Genomic DNA, 17,768 nt, shown 5'->3' with positions numbered 1-17,768 from the left:
CTGTGTACTGCAACTAGAGAGTAGCCCCCACTCACCATAAATAGAGAAAAGCCTGCATCAGTGAAGACCCAGTGTAGCCAGAAATAAATAAATCAACATTTTTTTAAAAAAGAATATGAAAAGGAAGAAGATAATGAATAAGTTGCTTCTAGCCCAGTTTTTTTCTCTTGTCTATAAAGAATTTACCCCCCATGTGGACAACTCACTCCTTTCAAAGAAAAAAAACTGGAATGTAAGGCTGTGTAAGATTTGTTTTTAAACTGCGCAGAGTCTTTTTTTAATATATTTAACACACTACCGAATGTGTCTTTAGATGGCCCTGTCCTGGTGGTATTTTCAACAGCTACTAACCCTGCCTGGTACAATATGGGGGTTGCAAATTTGCCTGGAAATTTAAAGCATGTTCTTGTTGGTGCTTACCACAAGTTAGTTATATATGGAAATGGAAGTTTTTTTTATCTTCAGTTGTCTCTGATGAAGCTTATATGAAATAATTGTTATTCTGTTAACTAAACACCACTCTGTAATTGCAAAAAAATAAAAATAGTTGCAGCTGTTTTGTCGACATTCTGAATGCTTCTAAACAAATACAACTTTTTATTAGTATTGGTGTCCTTTCCATAGGTCTGAAAATTTTCTCCTTGAGCAGAAGCTAGTCTTTTCCTTTTGCCCATTGTGGATCGCATGAATTATTACAGTGTTTATCTTTCATATAGTTAGCTGATAAAAAGCTTTTGTCTACATACCTTGCATACTCATGATGAGGGTAATAAAAGTTGAATTGAGACAGTTTTCCTTCATAACTGAGGCTCAAATCTTGATCAGCTGATATCAGAGTTCACAGAGCCCAGTTACATTTACAAAGTGGAGAGTAAACCATCTACTCACAGGATCGGATTATTGAAATCAAGCATTTTGAAAGTCTGTCCCTGAGGGACTAGTAAAACAGTCCATGCACTGGGCAGTTATACTTGCAGTTTCCTTGTTAAAACCTGAGAATGTAGCCCCAGAAGTGTGAGCTTAAAATACAAGACTGACATATTAAGTTTTTTGTTGACATTGACAGAGGCTATGGGAGAAAAGTGCTGGCTGTAAATATCTTTTCCTTTTTATCTAAATATGGATTATTTAGGAAACTTGAGATGTTCCATGAAAGATACTTAATTAATTGGGTCAACTTTTAGAATTGTTTACCACACTTTAAATCAGGTATATTTTCCTATATTATGGTTTGCCCCTTTATAATCAAAGACATGAGGGAAGAAGACACATAAACTTTGTATCTCAGTGTGAATTATCTGATTTATTTGAATTTGACTTTTTAAAAATTCAAGCTCATTCGTTAGGGTCATATGTTTATCTGCTTAGCAGTTTAGAGAACAATTTGGCAATTTTGTGGTTTTCAAGACTATCATTTTCTTAAAGTACCAGTGTTTTAAAATAACACTCTTACAATTTAACATGCTTTTGTGATGGAGTGCTGTTTTGTTACATAATTTTGACTTGGATTCTTTCCATTTGCATTTGTTTATGTAATTTCAGGAGGAATACTGAACATCTGAGTCCTGGATGATACTATTAAACTAATAATTATGTGTGTACGTGCTTGGTCATGTCCAACTCTTTGTGACCCCATGAACTGTAGCCTACCAGTCTCCTTTGTTCATGGAATTTTCCAGGCAAGATACTGGAGTGGGTTGCCATTTCCTCCGCCAGGGGATCTTCCTGACCCAGGGACTGAACCCCCATCTCTCACGTGTCTTGCATTGGTAGGTGGATTCTTTACCAACTTTACCTGGGAAGCCCCCAAATTGCAGAGGTTTAAAAATGTGTAGGGTTCAGCATCGAAACATGTATATTACCATATGTGAAACAGAACACCATTCCAGGTTCGATGCATAAGACAAATGCTCAGGGCTGGGGCAATGGGATGACCCAGAGGGATGGGATGGGGAGGGAGGTGGGAGGGGGGTTCAGGATAGGGAGCACATGTAAACCCATGGCTGATTCATGTCAATGTATGACAAAAACCACTACAATATTGTAATTAGCCCCCAACTAAAATAAATAAATTTATTAAAAAATAAAAAAAAATAAAAATGTGTAGGGTTGTCTTTCCTTTTGAGGTGTCAGCAGTCATGTTCAATCCATTATTATTTCTTTAGGAATTATGAAGTGGTGATATTTTAATCCTATCATTTCTTCTTTATATATTAGCTGGAATATTTCTATAAAAGGAAATTTCTCCTTACCTGTTTGGTTATCCCTATTTATAGTTCCCACAGAAAGGCAGGATAAATACTTGAACCAATTTCAATGCAAGAGTTGCTTCCTAGCATGGAAAATGCAAACTGAATCCAACTTGGATCCTGCCCTTAAGGAGATTTCCACTTGGTAGGGGGATAAGACATGTGCACAGAAGTGATGAGAGAATCCAAGACGTACAAAGGGTTCTGAGCATGTTTTGAGGAGCATCATTGCTAAGAGGCAGAGCTGCTGGGATTCAGTGCTTCTGGATACTGGGGGATTCAGCAGGGGGACCTAGTAAAAGTGTTGGCATTTCAGTTGGCATTAACTCCAAAGATGGGGTGGCAGGGAGTGCCAGTTGCTCTCCAACATTAGCTCTCCCCTTCTTTTAAGCCTGGGCTCATGGTCTTCCAGAAATAAGATAGCTATTTATTCTTCCTTGCAGTTCAATGTGGCCATATGACAAAGTTCTGGCTTATGGGCTGTTATGAGAAAAGGTAACCTGTGCAATTTTCAGATTGTACCCTTAAAGAGAGGAACAGGCCTTTCTCTCCCCCCTCCCTATCTTACTGCTCACAAGGTCAATGTTGTGGTGCCTTATCTTGGAACATCATGAAGATGGCAGAGCAACAAGGTAGAAGGAAACTCCTGGGTTTCTGGATGCCCTCCTGTGAGGCACTATACCAGCCCTGGGTACTGGCCAACTATGACAAGAGCAAGGAATAAGCCTCTTCTCCTGATGGGGAGGCTGGGGAGATGGGAGTGCTGTCTGGGGTCCCACTGGAAGCATCTAGTATCTGCTGGTGCTGGTAAGTGGTGAGAAAGGGAATCCAGCTCAAAAAAATATAGGGAAAGGAAAAAGTGTAAGGCAAGGTCAATGTTTTCACATTGAGGAAGAGAAGAGAGCAATTAAAATATCCAAATGTCTCTTGCATGGGTGTGTGGTTAAGTTGCGTCTGACTCTTTGTGACCCTATGGACTGTAGTCTGCTAGTCATTGGATTTTCCAGGCAAGAATACTAGAGTGGGTTGCCATGCCCTCCTCCAGGGGATCTTCTTGACCCAGGGATCAAACCCACATCTCTTATGTCTCCTGCATTGGCAGGTGGGTTCTTTACCACTAGCACCACCTGGGAAGCCCAAAGCCTCTTAAGAGTAGGGTTATCAATATTTTTGAAAAGCATTGACTCTCCCTTCTCACTCTTGAAGTTTTATTCAGTGTGAGAATAGGGCTAATGATAAATTTCACAAACATGTTATTGAGTGAAAGAAATAAAAGTAAAACAATGTAAACTATCTCATTCTATTTATATAAAGTTTAAAAATGGGCAAAATGAATCTATATTGTTAGAGGTTATCTTTGGGGAAGAGAGTAGAGTTAGTAACTGGGGGTACCTGTCTTGGATACTATTAATGTTCTATTTCTTAACCTGTATGGTGGTTACTTTGTAGTAATTCTTTGAAGCATCTCTGCAAACCTTTACAATGTTTGCATTTTTTGCGTGTGCATTATGCATCAATCTAAAAGTTATTTGAAAAAAGCAGTTGGTTGCTGTTATATTCTAAAGGAAGGAAGACGGAAAGAGAGGCATATAGAGTTCGGACAGATCCTATGTGGAGATGGCCTTCTTTTGGTTTCAAAGTAGCTGTTCTATTTCTCTAGTTAAATACCAAAACATGTAAGATATTTGAGATACATGCAAAGCAATGTTTGATGATATATATCCGTGAATTGAAGAGGAAAATAAAACTAGTAATCAGATTTCAGCAAATCTCAAATTTTATTTATTCCTAGAGATTTGGCAATTTTTCCTCCCTTTATTTGCCGTATTTGCTTGGTGCATGATATTCTGATTGACATTGCTTTTGCATATATGTATGTCAGATACAAAATGGAACACAACTTCATCTAGTTGTGGGCCTCTTCCTTTCTTCGGTCTTATAAAGCTCTTGGCTGGTCTTTACAAGAGGATCAGCATTTTGGCCATTCCTCCAAAGTGAAATGTTTGGTTTATTTCTACAAGTTTGTCTCTGTTGCTCTGTTTCTGTGCCGTTCTGTGACTACAGTAACCTTTTATTTTGGCTAGCAGTCTTTTAAAGGACGTTTTAGACATCAGTTAAGCTCATCTGCAATGATGCCAATAGAAGAGGTATGGCCAAGGCTATAGCCAAGTTCACACACAGGAAGGAGTGACACAGCTGCTGCCGGGCCAACAGTGACTATAAGAGGATTCTCAATTTCAGAGATGTTAAAATGTGAAAAAAAAATTGTGCATCTTAGAACTGATGAATCAGTATGTTGAAGGAAAAGGCAGAGTCAGAAAATTACTATTTACAGAATTAGAGGAAGTCTTACATACTTGCATAATTTGGGCTGAAAATAAGAAGTGATGTATTTCAAGGACCTAGAATAAAATCAGGGAAAAGGTTAAAAGAAAATAGCACAGTTTGCCTAAAATAAGTACACTATGTTTGATGGAGGCTGGTATTCACTAACTTGATCTAGAGAAGCATGGCTGGTCTCCCTCTCCCCTTGGGAGGCAAGGTGATATGATAACTTAGAGCACTGAAGGGTTGATAAATGTTTAGCAACTGGCTTTCTAGAAAAATGTGCATATATATGTTTATTATAAATTTTACTGATAGAAAGGATAGGTAGCACACAGCTTACAAATACTGTTAAATATACTACTCTTTGTTGTAAATGACCATATAGCAGGAAGCAAAGAAGAACTAAAGTGACTCTTGATGAGGGTGAAAGAGGAGAGTTAAAAAGCTGGTTTAAAGCTCAACATTCAAAAAACTAAGATCATGGCATCAGTCTCATCACTTCACGGCAAATAAATGGGGAAAAAATGAAAATAGTGATAGACTTTTTCTTGGGCTCCAAAATCACTGTGGACTGTGACTGCAGCCATGAAATTAAAAGACGCTTGCTCTTTGGAAGAAAAGCTGTGACAAACCTAGAGAGAGTATTAAAAAGCAGAGACATCACTTTGCGGACAAAGGTCCATTTAGTCAAAGCTATGGTTTTTCCAGTAGTCATGTAGGGATGTGATAGTTGGGCCATAAAGAAGGCTGAGAGCTGAAGAATTGATGCTTTTGAACTGTGGTGTTGGAGAAGACTCTTGAGAGTCACATGGATAGCAAGGAGATCAAACCAGTCAATCCTAAAGGAAATCAACCCTGAATATTCATTGGAAGGACTGGATGCTGAAGCTGACGCTCCAACACTTTGACCACCTGATGGGAAGAGCTGACTCATTAGAAAAGACCCTGATGCTGGGAAAGATTGAGGGCAGGAAGAGAAGAGAGTGACAGAGAATGAGATGGTTGGATGGCATCACTGACTCAGTGGACATGCGTTTGAGCAAGCTCCAGAAGATGGTGAAGGGCAGGGAAGCCTGGTGTGCTGCAGTACATGGGGTCGCAAAGAGTTGGACACGACTTAGTGACTGAACAACAACAACCATATAGCCAATTAGCCGACGCATTCTCACAGAAAGCTCTTGTTGGTTTTTCCCTAACTCTGTATCCATAGCCAACCTATGGTTGCAGTTGACAAAAGAGTACAGTTTTGTCATGAATGTTGGTTGATGTTTTTGTTTACATTAATGAATAAGAGCAAAATGAACCGCAAAGACATATGTTGAAACTTCGCTGGTTTGTCAATGACGTAAGTGACTTCCTTGCTGAATCAGATAATAGTCTTCCAATACTGAAAGAATCGTTCCTCAATGTTTTTGTGTTTTGAAAAATGTGGTAGGTATAGACACAACACACTTTTAAATTTAGTCTACATTTCTAACATTTTCCCACCACCTTCTTAAATCTAGACAATTGGCAAAATGATAAATCAAGTCCTGAATTGTAATGTGTCCCATTTGTTATGTTGTAAATACTCCAATCACGGTCAATTTCAAGCTATCAACATGATCTTACTGACTGTAGTTAGGAAGAGATTCAGAGTAGCACAACATTATTTAGTATTTCCACTCTACAGATCCAAAAGATGTAAATAACCTTAAAAGCACAGACACTATCACAGGTAGTGATAGTATTTAGGAAGTGATGAATTTTTAGTATTTATTCTCTTGTTTTAAATATAATTTGAGTGTAAGTTTTGCCTCACTTAAGTTTGTATCACTTAACTGCTTGACAAATGCTCACAAAATTCCTGAAATTTTGCCTATCAGTTCTTGCAAGGCTGTATGTGTCAGTCCTGGCACACCTCTGCTTTGAAGTCAGACAAGTTCAGGTTCTGCTTAACTTTGCTGCTGCTTTGCTCTCCAGCTGTGGACAGCACAGCCTCTTCAAGTCAGGCCGTTTCTGCAACAGGGCTAATGATACCTTCATCACAGAGCTGAGTGAGAACAAAATGAGATTAAGTTTATGAAGTGCCAAAATCTACACAAAGTAGGAACATGATGTTAATTTTTTTATCAATGCATTTGGCTAGTCAGGAAAATCAAAGTTAAAATTGACCTATGACACTGTCAATTCCAGGTGCACAACACATTGATTTGATGTTTTGAAACACTGAAATGATCATCACACAGTATTAATTTTTCTCTTTCACTTATCTTTCTGATCTATCCTGAACACTGCTTATTAAAATTATCTTCCTGAAACAGAGCTATGCAATGTCATCTCTCTGACTTACACTGGTATTAATCACAAATTTCAATTTGCTGTCAGAGGCTACATCTCACCAATCTCATTTTTTCATTACTCCTCAGGAAGCTGTCTGTGTTCCAAATACAAATCTGTTGACATCCCCCACAGGGTCGTTAGGGATCCTATGGCTACACCTTTGCTCCCGGCATTCCTTCCTGTTGAGACCTTTGTATTATTTGTAACACCCTCCTCCTTTCCCATCAAAACACACCTCCATGAGCCTGCCTCTGTTAGCCCCATCTCATCTGAGATGATGTCTAACCTGTACTGAGCGCTGGGGATATGCCAGGAATGGTGCAAAGTTTTAATGTGTATTTTCCCATTTAGTTAGTCCAACTGAAAGGTGAAGAAATGGAGGCACAGTGAGAGTAAATCATTTGCCCAAGGTTGTATACTTAGTGAATGGTAGAGTCACATTGCAACTCAGGTGGTCTGAACGTGAGCTCAGAACATGGGCTCTTAGACATCATGTCCCACTTGAATAATTACCTTTAAAATAAATTACCTCTGCTTGTTTAATGCGTCGAGTATAATGTTATATAATATACCATGTTCTTGGCCTTCTTCATGTCTAGGTTTATATGCTTTATTATACTACCATCTTCTTGAGGGCAGAGTTATTCATTTTCAAACATTTATAAAGTACCCTCCCTATGTATCAGGTGCTATATTAGGCACTAGGGGTATAGGACCTGTCCCTGCTTAAAGACATGACAAAGCATCCATATGGTGGGATACTATGCAGTTATAACAAAGAATGAGGAGGCTCTTTATGTAAAGGCATTGGAAATGTCCCAAGATATACTGTTAAGTGATAAAAGCAAGATGCAGAACACTTTGTACACTATGTCAACTTTTATGTAAAATAGGAGGAGGGGGTTAGACTTTTTCTGTGTGCTCTTACCTGTTAACATGAAAGAGTCATTTCTTTTTTCTTTGATGATTATCTTTTTTAAAAATTTATTTATTTATTATTGAAGGATAATCGCTTTACAGAATTTTGCTGTTTTCCGTCATGGCTGATTCATGTTGAGGTTTGACTGAAAGACTCATTTCTTATCAATATGAAGTTTACAGTTTAGACAACATACTATAACAATGCTGTAGTTGATGTACAGTGGAAGCTTGAGGGTCAAAAAATATATATTCTGAAATTTTCAAAAATATATAAAATAATGAATACCACTATGGCAGTGAAGTCCAGCTATTTCATGGAGTCTCATGTTCCCCTCGCACAATATAGAGCTGCTGCTAACAAGTGGCTTCTAGCAAAGATCTTTGTTTTCCATCATTCCTTGCATGTCGGACCACGTGATTAGACTCTGGCCAATGGAATGTGGGCAGAAATGATGTAACCATAAAACTTTCTGTGGGGTCTGCAAGCTGATTGTTGACATCCAGGAAGTTCCTGAATGACTGCGGAGCAAAACTACTTTACTCCTCCTCCCTGCTGCCCATTAGGCTGCATATGAAAAATGAAATTGTACTGTGCTTAGCCAGTGGGATTACAGTGTACATCTGTTGTTGTAGTTTGTATTGACTTTAGTAATACACCACACTAGTATACAATTTTCAAGTATAACTGAAAATTTTAAATGACTGTTTCAGACTCTTGTTACTTTATCTCAGATGATGAGAATATTTCTGTACACTGGCTAGAATACCTGCTGAAACTGTTTTACAAATTGATTTTTCTTATTTTTACCTAGTACTTATGGTGGGATCATCCAAAACACAAAGCTATGCCACAGGCATATGTGACATCTCACTCTTTAATTGATCCAATATTTCCATTTTCTTAACAGGACTATATTTTCTTAGATGTTTTAACTTCTGTCTCTAGTGTTTACAGCTGCAAGCTTTCTTCTTCTTTTTCCACATTTAAAAATTTTATTATGAAATGCATCATACATACAGCAGAGGGCATGAAGACATACATACAACAGAGAGTATATTTCCAAGACAAATCAGAAAACAAAGACCTGTAAAATGCCATCCAAGTTGAGAAACAGAACATTGTTGGCCCCCAAGAAGCCCTTCAGTTGTCCCTTCTCGATTATAATTTCCTTCCTTCCCCCACAGAGGCAATCACTGTCCTGACCTTGGTGATAACCATTTTCTTGCCTTTCTTTATATTTTACCACCTATATCTGATCCCTAATTTATGTAATGTAGTTGATCTGTTTTTGAACTTTATATAAAGAGTAATCAGCTCTATCTACTTTGTGTCTTGCTTCTGTGTCCAACACGATGTTTGTGAGAGTCATCCATGTTGTTTCATGTGGGGCTGCTGCTGCTGCTGCTAAGTCGCTTCAGTCGTGTCCGACTCTGCGCAACCCCATAGACGGCAGCCCACCAGGCTCTGCCGTCCCTGGGATTCTCCAGGCAAGAACACTGGAGTGGGTTGCCATTTTCTTCTCCAGTGTGTGAAAGTGAAAACTGAAAAGTGAAAGTGAAGTCGCTCAGTCATCTCCGACTCCTAGCCACCCCATGGACTGCAGCCCACCAGGCTCCTCCATCCATGGGATTTTCCAGGCAAGAGTACCGGAGTGGGGTGCCATTAGTTCATTTTTATTGTTGTCGTCTTTTCTGTGACTGTACTGCATTTAACTTATTCATTCTAGGGTTGAAGGGCATTTGACCATGGTAAGCATTGCTTTTATGAAAATTTTCTCCCCATGTATCCTGGTGCACATGAGCCTGAGTTTCTCTAAGGTACACACATGAGCGTGAACTTGCCAGGATATAGAATATGCTTGTCTTCAATTTGACTGGATAATTCCATTCTGTCTCACAAGGGTGCCCATTAGTGGTATATGAAAGATCTCCCTGTCCCACATCTATGCCAACACACTGGCACTGTCAGATTTGGAATTTTTCTGTTAATCTGGTAGGCACTTCATTGAGGGTTTAATTTGATTTTTCACTGTTAATAAAGTTGAACACCTCTTTATGTGCTTATTGATCATTTAGATTTCTCTTCATGTGAAGCGCTTAAGTCTTGTGCCTAGTTTCTAATGGTGGTTTGATTGCAAGAGTTCTTAATCTTAGCCTTGTGCCAGTTATATGTGTTTCAGATATTTTCCCTATCCCACGCCTTGTCTTTCCACTTTCTTTATGGTAACTTTTGGAAAATAAAGATTCAATTTGATCAGGACTGGATTTATCTTCTCCTTTACAGATAGTGCTTTTTGTGTCTTGTTTAAGAACTCCTTCTTTTGCCTGAGGCCATGTAGTTATTCTTCAGTATTAGAGTCAAAGCTTTTATAGTTCTATATTTCACATTGAGATCTTTATTTCACATGGAAGTAGTATAATTTCATTATTTTCCATGTGGTTATCCAATTTTAGCACCATTTATTGAAAAGTCTGTCATTTCCCCATTGGTCTGCAATATCAACTATGGTCAAACATCAAGGATTTATATACATGGGGATCTGTTTCTGGGATTTCCATTCAGTTCCATGGATCTGTTCATCTAACCCTGTGCTAACACCTTATTTTTTTTTCCATTTTAGTTTCCTTCTGTCATTCATTCAATATATTTATTTTGAGTGCTCGATAGATCTTCTTCTAGGTATTGAGGATAAAGCAGTGAATAAAGCAGACTTAAAATCCCTGCCCTACCAGAGTTTATGTTCTAGTGGGAGAGTCAGACAATAGACAAGACAAATAAATACAATAGACAGTATGCTAAATAATGATATTTGCTAAAGAGAAAAATAAAGCAGGGAAGGGGGATTGGAAACATTGGGGGTAGAACTGAAATTTTGGATAGGATGACCAGGGAAGGCATCACTGCAAAAGAGATATCTGAGTTTATATTTAAAGGGAGTAAGGGAACACCCTGTGGCTGTCTGGAGGAAGAGAGAAGAAGGCTGATCCAGACAGAAGGATCAGCAAGTGCAAAAGCCCTGGCTGGTGTCTCTGAGTAATGAGGGAGGCCAGTGAGTGTGTGTGGTATGGGTACAGATAGGAGATGAAGTCAGAGACTGTTGGCCTAACAAGGGCCAATCTTGGGAGGGGGCTTCCCTGGTGACTCAGTGGTTAAAGAATCTGCTGGCCAGTGCAGGAGATGTGGGTTCGATCCCTGGGTCAGGAAGATCCCTGGAGAAAGAAACAGCAACCCACTCCAGTATTCTTTCCTAGGAACTCCCATGGACAGAGGAGCCTGGTGGGCTATAATGGGGTCTCAAAGAAGCATACATAACTTAGTGACTAAACAACAGGCAACAACTACAAGCCAAAAGTAAGTTCAACCAAAAGTAGGATAGTCCAAAAGTCCACAAGCCTACATAGTGTATATTATTGTGGGGGATTTCACACTGGTTGCAGAGAAAAGGAAGACTAGAGTGAATAATGTCCTCCACACCACCAATATTTCTGTGTGGGAGATTAGGAGTAATCTCAGAGATAAAATCTCCAGACTGGAGTCTGGTGGCATCACAGAAAGCTAAGGTATTAAATCCTGTTACCATTGAAGGGAACAGTAAATTTAGAGGAAGCAGTAATGTCTGGAATGAGGGATAGAAGATTAAGTAAATTATTATTGGGTCAAAAGGTAGAGATGAAAAGCCAGGCAGAACATTCAAAGAGGGAAAGTACTTCTGCTGCATTTCCATCAGGAAACCCTAGGTGACCTCTAAAAGTAGTGGGTAAGGATGGAGACAGAACAAGAGGGTCACAGGCTCTCAGGGTGGGAAGGGACATGTCCCACTTCACACTTTAAACATACGTGTACATCAGTCATCCTTAACCTGGGGTCAAGGATGAGTTTCACAAGAGAATGTAAAGCTGTGTGTTAGTATATGTGCATGTGTGTGCATGGATCTGTGAATTTATCTGGGAAGAAAAAGAAGTTCATAGCTTTCATCAGATTTTCGGATGGGTCCTTGATCCTAAAAATGTCGAGAACGACTGATCTAACGGTTTCTCCTTGAGCAAATGCTTTTGCCTCTTTTCTTTGGGGTAGTCTGATTTGCTGCCGATCAGCTCTATTAGAACATCCTTCCTCATACTGAGCTGGCACTTATCTTCTAGAAACTCCCAACCCTGGTCTTAGCTTTGCCCCTGGAGCAACCCTGGGTAAGTCTCATCCCTCGTTCATTTTTCTAAATGTAAACTCATTTCTAGGTGTATTAAAATTTTTTCAGACATGAGCTTATTTGTTAAAGGAAATCCTTGACATTTTTGATGCCTTCAAAGATTCTCATGAAGTCAGCAAAAATTCTTAAATTTTGAAAAGTTTGTATGGAGCTTAAAAGTAACAAATTCTATTACATGAACCCCATGTAATCCCATGAGGCTGAATTTCCAAGTTTGTTAAAATATTGGAGAAAGGATATAGAACTCTGTTCTCTCTCACTCTTTGGCAAATAATGTCTAATGATAGCTCCAAAGGGTCTGGTTTTCAGAAAAAGCCAGTTTAGTATCAAGGACATACATCCTTACTATAACAATCATAGAGTTTCAAAAATGCAAAATAAAAACTATTTACAAAGGCAAGGAAGAAGAATGAGTTTCTCCATGTCATGAGATTGAATTTTTTAAAAATCTATAACCTCAAAATTCTAACTTATTTACACGTTGGCTTTCTTATAAATTATACTACATAAAGCTTTTAGTAATTCTGCTTAGCCATTTTTGTGGATTTCATTTCCATTCCTTCTCTTTATAATTACCTCATAAAATAAATACCCATTAATCAATATAAGGCATAAAAAGAGGAGAAACAAAGAATAGAAAGATAAACAGGAAATAAACAGCACAATGTTAGATTTAACCCCAACCATATTAATAACCACATGAACTGTAAATTGTCTAACCACCCCAATTGAAAAACATAACTTGTTAGATGGCAGGTGTGGGGGACTGGGGAACAAGGCTCAACCAGATGTTGCCCAAAAGAAACCCATTTTAAATAAAAAGATATAAATTATCTTTATAATTTAAAAAATTATAATTAAATTATAATTAAACTAAAAAATTTTAAATATGAAAAGAAATACCATGCCAGTATTTGTCTATATTAGACAAAGTAAATTTCAGAGCAAAAAATATTACCAGGGATGAAGAAGGTCATTTTGTAACAATAAAGAAGTTAATTCATCAATAGGACATAACAATCCTAAACACTAATGTGCCTAAAAACAGAATTTCAAAATATATGAGGCAAACACTTCTAGAACTGCACTAATCTACAATTATATTCAGAGATTTCAACATCCTTCTCTCAATAACTGATAAACAAGTAGAAAGAAAATCAATAAAGATATAGAACAATATAGTACACTTGAACATTACTATTAATCAACTCAACCTAATTAATGTTTATAGAACAGCAGAGAATACAATGGAATATTTACCAAGATAACTCATATTCTGGGCTATTAAAAACAGTCTCAAAAATGTTTAAAGGATTCAAGTCATACAATTCATGTTCTCTGACCAAACTGCAATAAAATTAGAAATTGATAACAGAAAGATAGATGGAAAATCCTTAAATATTTGAAAATTAGATAATATACTTCTAAATAATCCATGAAACACTGAAAAAATCAAAAGGGAAATTAGAAAGTTTCTTTGACTTAATTAAAATGAAAATCTAACATATCAAAGTTTGTGGTTTGCTGCTAAAGCAGTACTTAGAGAGAAATGTATAACAATAAATGCCTGTTTTGTAAAAGGAGAAGGTCTCATATCAATGACCTCAGTTTCTACTTTAAGAATCTAGGGGGAAAAAGAACAAATGAAATAAAGTAAGCAGAATAATAACGATCAGAGTGGAAATCAATGACAGAAAACAAAGAAAATCAGTAGAGAAAAATCAGTGAAACCAAAAAGTGGTTCTTTGGGAAAGTCAGTAAAAATTATAAAATTTTAGCCAGACTAATCAGAAAAAAAAAGAGAGAGAGAGAAAAGTCATAAATTACCAATCTCAGGAATGAGAGAGTTGGCATCACTACTGATTCTATAGGTAGTAAATGAAAAATATGGGATTATTATGAACAACCCTATGACTATAAATCCAACAACTTAGATAAAATGGAAATTCCTTGAAAGACACAACTATCAAAGTTCACTCAAGAAGAAATAAAAAACCTGAATGGCCCTAATCTATTAAAGACATTTAATTTGTAGTTAAAACTTTCCTTCAAAGAAAACTCTGGGCCAAATGATTTTATTTGGGCAATTCTATCAAACATTTAAGGAAGAAATAATACAAATTCTACACAAACTCTTCCAGAAAACTGAAGAGGAAGGGCTACCTCCTAACCTATTCTATGAGGCCAGGATTACTGTAATACCAGAAATAGGGCATTACAAGAAAATTGTAGACCAAAACACCTCATGAACACAGATGCAACAATTTTTAACAAAATGTTAGTAAATCAAATCCAACAATATATGAAAAGGATAATACACCGTGACCAGTTCACTACCCTAGGTTGGTTTAACATTTGAAAATCAATCAGTGTAATTCACCGTATTAACAAACTAAAAAGAAAAACCATATGCAGAAAAAGGATTGAGAAAGTTCAATATTCATTCCTGATTAAAAAACTCTCAGGAAAGCAGAAAAAGAGGAGACACTCCTCTCAACATGATAGAGTATCTAGGAAAAACCTACAGTTAACATCATATTTAGTGGTAAAGACTAAATGTATTCCCCCTAAGGTGAGGAAGACTTTTTGCTCTTACCACTTTTATTCAATATTGTACTAGAGATTCTAGCTATTGCAATAAGGTAAGAAAAAGGAATAATAGGCATTCAGATTGGAAAGGAAGAAACAAAACTGTGTTTATTTGCCAGTGACACAATCATCTCTGAAGAAAATCTGATAGAATCTACAAAAAATCTAGTAGAGCTAGTAAGTGAATTTAGCAAAGTTGCAGGACATAAGATCAATATATAAAAGTTAATTGTACTTTATATACTACCAATAAATAATCAGAAGTTAAAATATAAAAGCACTGGGACTTCCCTGATGGTCCAGTAGTTGGGACTTTGAGCTTCCACTGCAGGGGGCACAGGTTTGATTCCTGGTCGGGGAACTAGGATTCCACATGCCATGTGGAGTGGCTAAAAGACAAAAACACTTTTTAATAGCATCAAAAATATGAAATATTTAGGAATAAATCCCAGGAAGGTGAACAAGACCTGTATCCTGAAAACTACAGAACATTGTTGAAAGAAATTAAAGAGAACAGAAATAAATGGAATCATACATCATGTTGTTATAATAATGTCAATTCTCCCCAAATAGATCTGTAGATTCAATGCAATCTTGATCAAAATCCCAAGGGCCTTTTTTGCAGTATTTGACAAGCTGATTCTAAAATTCATATAGAAATGCAAAGGAACTAGAATAGCTAAATCAATATTAAAAAAGAAAAGCAAAGTCAGAGGGCTTATATTATCTGACTTCAAGATTTATTAAAAAGCTAAAGCAATCAAGACAATGTGGTCTTAGAGTCAAGATAGACAAAAAGATCAATGAAATAAAATAGAGAGGCCAGAATTAGACCCTTAACATACTTGATTAACTGATTTTTGACAAATGTGTATGGGTAATCAGATAGTGCAGGAAAAACTAGATATCCATGTCAAAGAAAAAAAACATATATGACTCCAAAAGCAAGATCCATAAACGAGGAGAAAATAAGTCAGACTTCATAAAAATCAAGAATTTTTGCACTTTGAAAAACTTTAAGAGAATTAAGTTACGCCCAGACTGAGAGACAATATGTACAACTCTCATATCTCAAAAAAGACTTGTATCCAGAATATATAAACACCCCTCAAAACTCATTAATGAGAAACAAACACTCCAACTGAAAAAAATAGGCAAAAGACTTGAATAGAAACTTCACCCAAGAGCACTTACTGATGACAAATAAACCCATGAAAAGATGCTCAGTATCTTTAGTCATTAAGGAAATGCCAATCAAAACTGCACTAAGGTAACACTTCTCACCTGTCAGAAAGGCTAAAATGAAAAAGACTGACCACACCTAATATTGTCAAGGATGGGGAGCAACTGAAACTCTCATTTACCACTAGTAAGAATGGAAAATGACACACCTTTGAAAAGTAGTTTGGCCCTTCCTTAATATGCTTAATATACATGTACAATAGGACTCAGTTGTTCCATTCTTAGAAATTTAAACCCAAGAGAAATAAAAGCACATGTTCATACAAGGATGTGCACACAGGTACTCATGACAGCTTTATTTATAATGAGACAAAACTGGAAATAACCTATATGTCATCACCACGTGATTAGATAAACAAATTGTGGTATATCTCTATAATGAATATTACTCAGCAATAAAAGGGAAAGAACTATTGATAGACGACTGAATAATCAACAACAGAATAATTTCAAAATTATTATGCTGAGTAGAAGAAGCCATACAAAGAAAGTATATACGGTACGATCCCATTTGTTTAAAATTCTGGAAAACGCAAACTAATATACAGTAATAGAAGACTGTGGCTGCCTGGAGAGGGAGTGAGTGCCGGAGAGTGATATATGGAGGGATTACACAGAGGCCCGGGGAAACTTTTGGAGGTGATGGGTATGTTCATTACCTTGATGGTTGTTGATAGTTCCATGTATACATACATCACAACTGTTCACTCTAGACATGCAGTTTATTCTATATCAAATATACTTCCATAAAGCTATTTTAAAAGCTATTTTAAAATGTATATAGTGGGCACACTATGTGTGCCAGATAAGTGTTTTAAGTGTGTAAAATGTAACCTCCTCTTTAATTATCACAACAAACCTACAGGCTGGTCGTATGATTGTACTCTTTTACAGATGACACTGAAGCTCAGAGTTATTCACGTCCAAGGCTACCCAGTTACTAAGTGGCAGCCTGACCACACTCTCACTCTTAGCTGTGAACTTGCTGTAGAAAGAAATATCTATGAGAGGCACAATAAAGTGCTAAGAGTCCACACATTCATTATCTAGATCCTTCCTAAGAGAGTGTGGAGTAAGCAATTCAAATGATTGTGCCTACTTTACAGATGGACAAACTGAGGTTCAAAAAGATTAAGGTGAATTTTAGTTTCAGGTCTGGGGGAAGGGATGTCTCCCTCCTCCTCCTACCAGGGCTCCCTGTCTACTGAATCACAAGGCTCCAAATGCTGTTGATTGACTTCTGCGTTTTGTTTTGTTTTTTCTCCGATGGCCAAAGATCGGATAAATTGAATTCCTGGTTGTTTACAGATGTCAGAAATTCCAACTGAGCACTGCAATATTGCTGGACATTTTTTTCTGCGACTGTCGTTCAGGAAAAAGGTAAGGCTTGGCATTTACAAGGGTCACAGGACCCTCGAGTCCACATAGCACCTTTCGGGTTTCAACGCCCGCGCGCTGGCTGACAGCCCGCCAGCGTTCCGCGGCCGCGTCCCGGCGCTCTGCCCGGGTGCCCCTCCCGCGCGGCTCGGTGGGGGCGTCGGGGAGGCGGGCCCGGGGACGCTCGCGAGGCGCTCCGGCGCGGCGCCCCCTACCGGCGCCCTGCTCCCTCGCCCCGGATCCGGTCCGGGCGGCGCGGGGACGCCGGCCTGACAGCCAGCGAGCGGACGGGCGAACGGCGCGGAGCGCCGCGAGCGAACGGGCGCGCCCTGCAGGGGTAGGTGGGCCTCGGGACGCAGGCAGGAGGGCGGGCGGGGGCGGCGTGCGCGGGCCGGGGCCGGGGGCAGGCTGGGGTCGCGCGCCGGGGGTCGGCGCGGGGGCGGGGTGGGCGGGGGGCCCGGCGGCGGTGGCGCGCGCGGTGGCGCGCGGCGGGCGCGAGTCATCAATTATGCAAGGACTCGGGCGGCGCGGG

The 17,768-nt window shown here is 38.5% G+C and overlaps 2 protein-coding genes across 6 annotated transcripts in view; both read left to right on the top strand.

The window, feature by feature from the left end:
- Window positions 1-17,768, top strand: part of SLC4A8 (solute carrier family 4 member 8) — a 200,260-nt gene that overhangs the window by 110,999 nt on the left and 71,493 nt on the right. For 2 of the 5 annotated variants that reach the window (XR_014082644.1, XR_014082646.1), the window contains exons 26-27: window positions 11,073-11,172; window positions 17,168-17,239. Coding sequence is in view for 1 of the 5 variants with exons in the window: in XM_081592344.1 (XP_081448470.1) it covers window positions 1,543-1,573 (31 nt within the window). In the remaining 4 variants the exon portion in view is untranslated. Of the gene's footprint in view, window positions 1-1,542; window positions 2,101-11,072; window positions 11,173-17,135; window positions 17,240-17,768 lie in introns of those variants that run through there. The other 3 variants (XR_014082649.1, XM_081592344.1, XR_014082642.1) reach the window with 2 other exon arrangements.
- SCN8A (sodium voltage-gated channel alpha subunit 8) overlaps window positions 17,463-17,768 on the top strand; it is a 196,648-nt gene continuing 196,342 nt past the window's right edge. Inside the window, exon 1 of the mRNA XM_081592339.1 lies at window positions 17,463-17,573. The gene's annotated coding sequence lies outside the window, so the exon portion shown is untranslated. The remainder of the gene's footprint in view (window positions 17,574-17,768) is intronic.

This window comes from Giraffa tippelskirchi, chromosome 4, assembly GCF_054371585.1.
Source record: "Giraffa tippelskirchi isolate mGirTip1 chromosome 4, T2T-mGirTip1v1.2.pri, whole genome shotgun sequence".
In the NCBI taxonomy this organism is placed as follows: Eukaryota; Metazoa; Chordata; class Mammalia; order Artiodactyla; family Giraffidae; genus Giraffa; species Giraffa tippelskirchi.
The sequence above is the reverse complement of the archived record's forward strand: the minus strand, read 5'-3'. Positions and strand labels throughout refer to the sequence as shown.